The sequence below is a fragment of the Cynoglossus semilaevis genome, chromosome 19, assembly GCF_000523025.1.
Source record: "Cynoglossus semilaevis isolate Cse_v1.0 chromosome 19, Cse_v1.0, whole genome shotgun sequence".
Lineage (NCBI taxonomy): Eukaryota > Metazoa > Chordata > Actinopteri > Pleuronectiformes > Cynoglossidae > Cynoglossus > Cynoglossus semilaevis.
Window position 1 is genome coordinate 2,284,622 of NC_024325.1, and position 9,950 is coordinate 2,294,571.

The 9,950-nt window shown below is 38.5% G+C and overlaps 1 protein-coding gene across 2 annotated transcripts; it reads right to left on the reverse strand.

Annotated features, from left to right (window-relative positions):
• Positions 1 to 197: 197 nt before the first annotated feature.
• On the reverse strand, positions 198 to 8,583 carry LOC103394842 (adenosine deaminase domain-containing protein 2-like). 2 transcript variants are annotated; one of them, XM_025065973.1, is made up of 8 exons: positions 8,359 to 8,583; positions 3,867 to 4,017; positions 3,370 to 3,511; positions 2,767 to 2,905; positions 1,708 to 1,836; positions 956 to 1,106; positions 537 to 707; positions 198 to 432 (listed from the first exon to the last, which is right to left on the reverse strand). In XM_025065973.1, the coding sequence occupies exons 1-8, from the start codon at positions 8,525 to 8,527 to the stop codon at positions 213 to 215; spliced, it is 1,272 nt and encodes a 423-aa protein (XP_024921741.1). In that variant the 5' UTR covers positions 8,528 to 8,583; the 3' UTR covers positions 198 to 212. The 2 variants fall into 2 exon arrangements, with proteins under 2 accessions (XP_024921741.1, XP_024921742.1); XM_025065974.1 differs by lacking the exon at positions 8,359 to 8,583 and adding an exon at positions 4,652 to 4,794.
• Positions 8,584 to 9,950: the final 1,367 nt, after the last annotated feature.

Below are 9,950 nucleotides of genomic sequence, written 5' to 3' on the forward strand. Positions count from 1 at the left end.
TTTTTTTTTTGCATTATCAGAATATTTAAGTTTATCTTTTGCCTTAAAATATCTAGCATTTACCTGTTTAATGGTTGAAATTGAGACATTTTTTTCAGTAGTTCTACCATTGATCACAGTAACATACTATAATAATTAGATCAAGAAAGTGTTCAACAATAAAGTTCTCTGAAAAACTGCACTTTACCATAACATAAGTCAAAAATGTCATATTACTTACCTATGACCATGCTGGTGATGTAGACAGGCAGAATGAAGTTGCTCAGTAGTGCCCCCTGAACCCCAGTAATGATCCAGGAACTCAGCTTGTCACTGCTGGAAATGCTGCAGACTTTGGCTCCCGAGTAGCTTGGGTCAAGGTAGGCCACAGGGACCATCAGGCCTTTTGTATGACACTGGAGCTTCACTGCTGCCCAAGCGTTGCTTGAGTCACTACAGTTGAACAACATAAAAGTGTAAAAATTGTTGTTGGCCACAACAATTGTATCAACTTGCATTAAACTATAGAGGGAAAACAAATATAGTGGTGTCTTCACTTGAAGAAGATGTTGTTAGCAGCTCCTTCTGGACAGTGATTGGAATAGACATGCAGGCGGATGTTGGCTTTGAGCAGTAGCTGATGGCTGTCTTCGCTGTTTTCAAAGACACAGTTCTCCTGCGCCACTGGATCAGCATCAAAGAACAGCATGAGCTGTTTGTAGAGGAACCTGAGCAGAAAATGAACAAAATCTCACAACAATGTGGAAGAGAATCAGTCTGGTCTGATAAGTAGCAAATGGTAAAAGAGTTAAAAACCATTCATTCACTTAATACCATTAAAATCTATTTGCTCCTTTAAACAGGTTTAAAAGAATATGCACATTATATTCTTCATAGACACGTAATAGACCTGTTCAGTTTAAACAGTAAAAGTGAGAAGTCACAACTTAAAAAAAAAATTAAAGCAGGGTTTCACCTCAGGAACGCACGCCTTGCAACGACGATGGCATGACAGTCATGGACCATCGTCCCATTGTAGCAAAGCCATCTGTTACAGCTGGAACTACCAGTACCTAGCGCGACAACCTTGTACTGATGATACGGACAACCTTCTGCGTCAGTCACTTCTGTTGAGAAAAAGAAACCGGTTTAAAGAAATCATGATTGATGGAGGTGTTGAAAATAATAATGTATATATACAGATATACAGATATACATATATATATACACATATACATATATGTATATATACAGATATACATATATACACACACATATATATACATATATACATACATTTATACATATATACAATCATATATACACACACACGTATAACAACACTTAACACAGTAATTCCCTCCTGTAATCACCAAACCAAGTGAAACCAATAACTAAGAATTATTATAACATTTTCATAAGTTGAAAACGAAATTTGAAATGTAAACAAAGCCAAATGTCCACTCATTTATTATTTATTTTTTGTTTGAAATAGAAATTTAAAAGAAAAAAAACCATGATATATGTATATATATTTTTTTATGTGTATATGTTTTTGGGGAGCATAGCTGAAGTCTTTTTTTACTAAAAGTCAGGATTACAGCCAAAGGTAAAGTTGGCATAGAAAATAAATACAATACAGATGTAAATGGAAATGTATAAATCACATGTTTCAGAACCACAAGTCTGCTCATTCATTTACTAACTGAAGGCCAAACAGCAACTCACCTTTGGTCAAGACAAAAGCTGCCATGTGGCTCTTGCAGCCGTGAAACTCCGGGAACATCTTTAGGAGGCTGTTGAACTTTTCGCTACTTATCAAAGCCATTTGTTTCTTGTGCCACTCACTCGACCATCCTGAAAAAAACAAACAAAAAATGTCAGCTGCAACTGCACACTTTAATGATGAGGAGTCCTCACAGGGTCCTGAAACTGACTGGTCTTGATGAAGCTCTGCTCCAGTTTCTGGGTAAACTATGACAGCTCTTCATTGGTCCATGGGGTAAAAACAAGAAATGCGGACAACAGAAAGGCTTTATAATGTGGCGAAGCTTCGAGTCATCAAGGAGGCTGGAGCGTCCTACATCGAGGCAGGATACACTCGGCGCATCAATGCAACATCAGGACCACAGCATGCGTCAATGTTCACAACAGTCAGAAGTGGGCCTTGCTGCACAGTTGTTTGTGTAAAAAAAGGGCACGATTTTGATGAAAATTATCTCAAACATCAGAAATGTCAGAATGATAAAAAAAAATTATAATTATTAATAAAATCATTTGGTTTCTCTCTGAAAGTAAACTTAAACACCTGCGATTCCAACTGCTCTGATGGTTAAAGTCATATTTAAAGCAGCTTGCCATAGCACAAACTGTAACATGGTGTAGATATTACTGGACAGCTTTTGAAATGACAACATCTGTATTAGAGCCTTCGACTAACCTTTGTATCTACTTGATAAAACTAACAGTACATTTGACATTTACTACAAAAGCTGAGCAGTCTTTCTCTGCCTCACCCTCTCACTGGTTCAAACTAGGTGGTTAAAGTGACATAATTTACAACCATTTTCACATGCAAAAAAAGATGATGCTGTTGCAGCAGACATTCCGCTAAATAACCAAGAGAAGCTTTTAGTTTCCGAAACCAAGGAATGTGACTTTGACTGCACATCACTCAGACTTCAAATATTTAGAAATGAGAAAATAATTAGACATCCAAACTCATATTAACTAATGTAAGATCTTACTCCTGCTCATTATATTGCACAGTGCAAGACTCGCCTATACCTTCAGGAGTTGCGCTCTTGTCTTGATTGCCGAAGTCCTTGAGCTGGTCTAGAGGGAGCTCTTCTTCCAGCATCACGCTTTCAGCAGGTGACACACTAGAGACGGACAGGAGATTTGAGTCATCGTCTGACTCTTCCACCTAACAAAGAAACAATTAAACATAAGGAAAGACAAAGAAAAATTAACACTCGCATGTCTTCCATCAGACACACATGATCCAAACCCGCTGACACAAGATCATGTAACGTGTGAGATAAATAATGAAAATGTAATGTTTAGCACGGAGTTGCGTTGCTGCAGATGGTTTTAAACCCCTCCAGTTATCTGGATAATGGCATGAAACACTGACGCACTTCCCGGTTAATTATTGCAGATGTTGAGATTTCAGTTTGATATTGAATTTTCAAGTGGGCCTCATTACCATTTTTCATTTATTTTCTTCGCCTGTGAGTATGACTCTCAAAACATAAGAGCAATACGCTAACCCTAATATGAATTCTCCTCTTGTCAATAAGTCTCATTAAAAGCATTTTCACTTTTAATAAACTGCATGCAGCACCAAGGTGATGAGAAACTTTGATGAAACTCGTCGCGTTTATTTACCTCATCTTCCAACAGGATGTCAGGAGATTCATCGATGCTCTCGAGTGTAAGATTGACAGATCCTTCTAATCTGCTTCCATCACAGTCCTCATAAAGAAAATCTGTCCCTTCAACAGGGTCACTGGAGGCATCAGCATCTACCCTGGATATAGATTGAGCATGGATAGATATGGTACATGAGTAGGAAATATTGTCTACAAAATGTCTGGACAAATGAGACCAAGGACAACACTATAAGTCAAAATACTGCTGTTCATGTAAGATTGTGGTATTTTTTGTAACAAAGCTTGACAAATTTTGCATGAAATAAAAAGATTGTAAAACAGACGGTGCTGAGAGATAATCAAAAGTGCCCTTAAAATGGTTGTTATACTGTAAAAAAGTACAAAAAGTAAAAAAATACAATATAACTGAAAAATGCAATCATCATACTTTGTTAATACAATTAATAACCAGTATTACATTAGATTAAGTTTGACAAAGAAAACATTTATTACCTCTGCTCTGAAGTGCTGCTGTAAAACGGCTCATCTTCTGTCAGGTAGTCCTGAGGATCCAGAAGGTCCAAGGTTGACTCAAAGTCTGGTGGAAGCCTGTGAGCACCTCTTCTTGGATTGGAAGTGTGATTATCCATGGTTAACAAGAACACTGTGAAGAAACATAACAGAAAAGAATGAATAAATGCCATTTTCAGCCAAAATGTAGCCCATAATAAGAAAAGGTAAAAACTGTTAAAAGTTTAATACTGTATTTTATACCATATTAGCAGATTAAGAAAAAAATAATTAACACAATTTAAACATTATCTAAAACCCAATGCTTTATTGTCGCCATCAAGCGAGTAAAAATCCTGCCTTTTGGCCAAGTATTAAATGACTAAATACCATGGAAACGCACTACCACCCCACGCCACAAGCGGCGATGTGCGCTATCTCTATCTATCTCTTATCTTTTCGCTCATGTAGCTAATAATCAATCGACACCTGCCAATATAATTGTGAACTCAAACATTTCACACAATCTTGCAGATATCTTTTGAAACATAAAAATATGTCTAGGGCATCTAACGATCCAACTCCAACTTAAGGTTACAAGGTTACTTCACGCAGATTATTTACAAGATAAAAGTAATATTTGCAAATAATCACAAAAACTCTGGCTTTCGTTATGACAGCTGAGGTATCCAACACCGTTGCTACACAACACTTAACACTTAACTCATCCGTTTAGACTATACGATCGTGTTTAATTACGTTTTAAACAAACTTAGGTTTAGCTTTACCTCCGTTAGCAACTGAGGCCAGGTAATCCGTGACTTGCCTGAAGGTAGTTACTGAAACTGGACCATGGTATCCGACTTCCGGATTTCAAAGTAAAACCGGTAGAGCAACGCTGTAGTAAGATACAGTTCTGTGAAGTCCCCCACTCAAACCAATCCGTTTTACTGAAGGGGTATACAATGCATAAAAAATAAAAATAAATTGTGTCATTTATTGCTTGCAAATCAATTGCCCAACTGCCCAGAATGTGTGTTTTTCTGTGCCGATGATATTTCCTACAACCTATATACTGTATCTAACTATTAGGGCCTCATTACTTAATGTGTTATCAACAGGAATCCAGAATAAAAACAGCCAATAATAACATAGAATAAGGACAACCAATAAAATGTAGCACAGCCTAGTTTCTGATCCATGTTTGCACTGTGACATTGGTGTCTCCATTTTACTTGAAATTGAGATTGAATCTGGGAAAATGTGAGAGAATAAAAGGGCAGATCTGTCCAATATCACAGGCAGTAAGTAAGCAAATAGGTACAGGGAGGTTTAGAAGATTTCTATGAATTTTAAATTTGTAGCGCTGCACAGTCGCGAAAGCACATATCAATAAAAAAAACACAACTCAAGGCGTATAATGGAAAAGCTCCCATGATGATGTGAGTATGCAATTGTTGTAATATGAAATAGCCTTCTCTCTCCACCTCGCTCTCTCTCCCTCACTGCACAAGGAAAATGTTCCCTTGATCATTGTGAAAGTCAACACTAAACTCTATTTTACTTCCTTCACCTTCCAAAGGAAGGCCTTGAATATGTCTCTCATGAACTAAATGAATCTACCCCCCCCCTCTCTCCCTCTCCTGCTGTGTGTGTGTATGTGAGTGTGTGAGAGAGAAAAAGCCTGTGAAATGTTAAGTCACTCCCATCTCCAGAGAGAATGCTGAGGCGAGGTGGAAACTCTCCCACGTGTCATCTTCATTTATTCCCTCCCTCCCTGACTCCCTTCTCTTTGTCTCTTTCTAGTTCTTTTCCTCCCCTGAAACATCTTTCTCTCTCTGTGTTTTCCCTTTGTCTTGTTTTATACCCCAATGGTCCTTAAAGACCAAAATATATTTCTATTTATTTCTTAATTCAAAATGAGGAAAAACGAGGCACTTGGAACACTGGATCTTAATTTATTTTCCTTCTCTCTCTCTCTCTCTTTTCCTTGCTAAGACAAACTGTTTCCCATATTCGATGTGACAGCTTTTGTGTTGGATTTGGGACAAGCGACACTGTGAAATATTAAGGCTGCTGACGTTCTTCCTTAACATATGTTATTCCGTGTGTGATGTGTGAAAAAATGTGACTGACTGTGTTGATGGGATTTCACTTGTGTGTAAATGTGTGAAAAAAGACAATGCTATTCTCTGGCACTGACAACGCTGATGTAACCCTTTATGTTGGTTGTGCCTGAAAATGAGGAAAGCTTAAATTTGGAACATTACATCTCATGAAGCAGCTGCTGCTGCAGTATGACACATATTTGTGTTATGCCTGAAGCTGCCACAGCCAGGTCCTGGCTTAATGCACAGAATCTGAAGTGGAAAAGGTCCAGGCCTCCCACAGCATTGTCTTAAATATAATACAGGAATTTCACAGGTACAATACTCTCAATCATCATAAATATTTTTTCAAATGTAATTCACTTAAGATACTTTTATTTTAAATAATCAGTTTGTGATAGTGATATTGGTTTTGTAGGGAGGAGATAAGTATAACAAAAAATACTAGTATAATATAATATAATATAATATAATATAATATAATATAATATAATATAATATAATATAATATAATATAATATAATATAATATAATGGCCTTTTTGGCTAAATTATTTTAATCAATGTAACAAAGTGTAAAAAAAAAAAATTGCACTGAACAAAGCAGCAAATGGATGAAAAACAGCATGAAAAGCTTTGTTCAATTCCACCTTTGCTGTGTTGCTTTTAATGACGTAGCGTCATTACAATGTCACTTAACTGTCTGTATTACAGCTGGGTCTGATTTATTCTCATTCTCTGTTTTGATGCGGTTTAATTAAAGCGGCCCTTTGCATTCACCGGCTAAAAAAAAAATTAATGTGAGAATCAGAAAACCTGCACAAGTGACCGCGGGGGGGTCAATTGGACATTCATTATATTTAGAGTGAATTTGAAGAGCCTTTCCCCATTTTCACCACTAGAGGGTAAAAGTCCTTTGCTCGCTCTGTCTCAGTTTATTTCTGTTGCTCACACTTGACCTACAAATGAGCAGCATCAGACACAAGCCAGGGAACGGAGCGGAAGGAAGAGAGGAATGCTGGGATTCAACTGGGCTTCCTCAAATGGTGTAAACTAAATAATTTATTGTACTACATTCCGGTTCTTTATTCTAGTGGATAATTAAACAACCCAGTTGTCAAACACTGTACTAAAGTGTTGTCAGTGAGCCATTTTAAAGAATTCAGTTCTTTAGAATCTTTCTTTAACTTTGCCAGTCCTTTTAGGCGTTTGTCCCTCTCTTTTTTTTATTTTTAACAAGGCATAAACTGATGCACGTGTGCCGTCCAAGCACGCTGAGACTTCCTGATCCATTTCAGAATAATCCTTTGATCCCTTGAGACATGTACGTCATGTGCACAGAACTACACTGCAACAACATGAATGAAGTGACCTTAAAAAAAGAGTATTCCATATATAAAGAATTTTTTTAATCCCAAATTTCCAATTTTGTTCTGGAAATTCCATAGGATCATCTGACTTCAGTGATGTCATACTACATGTTGTCCGTGTGAAGACTTGGCTCAAATGATTACAGTGAAACTCATGTGTTTATACTAAAATAAAAAAAAAAAACTTCCACAATGCACAGAACATACGAAGTACTCCTACAGAACTTCTAAATACTTTCTACATGCTATTACTCCATAGTTTCCACTGTAACTTTTCACTTGTACCTGACGTGTCCTCGTGGTATCATCACATTCTGTAACTGGTATTTACTATACACTGACAGGTGTATGTTTCAAACATGTAGCCTGTTTGGATTTCATACGGTACAATGTGTGTGTCAGTGCGTCTGTGGAGACAAGTTGTTCCCAAAGCAACACCTGTGTTCAAAGAGGAAAAGACACAGAGAGAGACACAGAGAGAGAGAGAGAGAGAGAGAGAGAGAGAGAGAGAGAGAGAGAGAGAGAGAGAGATCACCAGCGTAAGCATGGCAGCCAAATCTAATCTAGCAGGAAGGACACTCACTGTGTCAGAGAAAAACTGATTACCCACTCGTCTCATCGTCAAACCTGCCCGTCCTTTGTTCCTGAGATAAAAGGTTAAGTTAAGGAGCTTTATGTTTTTTTTATTTAATGTTTTATTGTTTTTTGTTTGTTTTTTTTTGACTCCAAAAGTCCAGTGCTGCTCGGCGGAGCAGCTTCTTTGTTTCTCTGCAGTCTGACATCGACTGTGCGTAGCTGCTCCGCCGCTGCTGCTTCTTCATGCATCTTTAAAAGATGAGAGGGAGGCTCTACTTTCTCATGCCACATTTGAGGTGGTGGAAGAAGAGGAAAAGGAGGAGGAGGAGGAGGAGGGTGAAACCAGAGATGCATAGAGGTGAAACACTGGGTAGCGGCATTTGGAGCCCACGTACAGTAGACAGACTCTACTACTGTATGATTGTTAAAAAAAAAAAATCACCTGCTTTTCTCTTCTTTCTTTTCCTCCTCTCTGTCGTGGGAAACAACTCACGATGCAGAAATGCTGCGCCGCGCTTGGTAAACCTCATCAGGATAATTATTGGCACACAGGCATCCAAGGCATGAGCATCTGCCTCTCCTTCTGTTGACCTCCCCTCACTCCCCCTCATTTTTCGTCTCTCCTCCTTTCTTCTCCTCCTCTCTCCATTCTCAGCACCAATCTCTAACTCCTCTCCTCTCCTGATGTTCCAACTATTTCGAAGAGAATTTGTAGATCAGAGGTGAAAAGAATGAATACAGACAGGCAGAAAAATGGAGGCACGGAAGCGGCATGAAGAGACGAGACAATTTAAAGGTTTTGGGAATTAAAAAAAAATGCCTCTAGAATGAAGAGTTTGTGACAAATGCACGCTTTCAATTCCACAAAGCAACAACTGTGTGTTTATTATGAGCCCAGATGGAATTATTATTGTCGTGGAAGAGAGTGCTAGACTCCTTTCACACATCACAATACTTTCCTTTCAAAGCATGCAGCGAAAAACAGATGCTGACCATTTGTTATCACATTTAAATTGATAGATGTGTGTGTGTGTGTGTGTGTTTGAGCAGCACCGGCACATTACTGACCAGAGACGCCGCCAGGAAAGAGGAGTCTCTTTATAAAAACCAAACACGCTCCTCCTGTCCGTGTCTGTTTCCATTGAAAGCCGAAGGTGAGATTCACACAGAACAACTGGCCACAATTCCAAACCCGTTTTCAAAATCATGCGCACAAAAAAATCCAAACAATGTCAAACCAAAAAAACAATTGCGTCCTCGGCCAATCACCTGTATCACTTATTTATAAAGGACACTGAAGAGCAACCGTTGATGACCAAATTGCTTCGTGACCCCAGAGAGCAAAATGATTACACAGAGAGGACACAGGGTTGAGCTGCTCGCAGGCGCTGAACACACAACACACAAAACAAAGAGTGAGTCAAAAATAATATTTGAGTTTTATATAAACATATATTAAACTCATTGAAAAATGTATTTATGAGTGATTCCTCCGCATATTTCAGTCTGAAGACTTCTGCTAGTTGTGTTTCTTATGCTACGTGACGATGTGTTGCTAACTTTTTTAGCCACGCCAATGCTCCTGCGTAGTCATGACAACACTGTTCTGGTCCAAATGGAGCCATGGTTTACGGGGGGGATTGACTTGTGACATTATGTTTTGACATTCATGACCTCCAAAAAATGAATCCTAATATCTCACTTGATCCCCTGACCTTTGAGCTACAGCGATATCACACGGTTCTCACCTTCACGATTTGGACTTAATGATTGTGGTTGACAGCCAATCATCTCCTGAACTGGAACGAATGCACGTCCTCACAGGACGTTCAGCGTCCGGCTCGTCAAGCCAGATAAAAGCCATACATCAGCAACGCTGCTGTTGTTTCGACTTCCATACACTTCCTTTATGTCCTTGTTACATCCAGCTGCATCTGTTAGCACATTTCTCTAGCGCATGAGCTATAAATAGCGGAACGGCATCTGCACTGAAATTGCTTCCATTATATAGGGCTTTGAAACTAAAGCACGGGT

Bases quoted from the DNA above. Each gene is read 5' to 3' on its own strand.
- LOC103394842 (XM_025065973.1), bottom strand. From the start codon at position 8,527: ATGAGGGGGAGTGAGGGGAGGTCAACAGAAGGAGAGGCAGATGCTCAT. The intron at 4,018-8,358 runs GTGATTTTTTTT...GTTTCTTCACAG, and splicing joins AAGAAAGAAGAGAAAAGCAG to TGTTCTTGTTAACCATGGAT. The intron at 3,512-3,866 runs GTAATAAATGTT...ATCTATATCCAG, and splicing joins AGCAGCACTTCAGAGCAGAG to GGTAGATGCTGATGCCTCCA.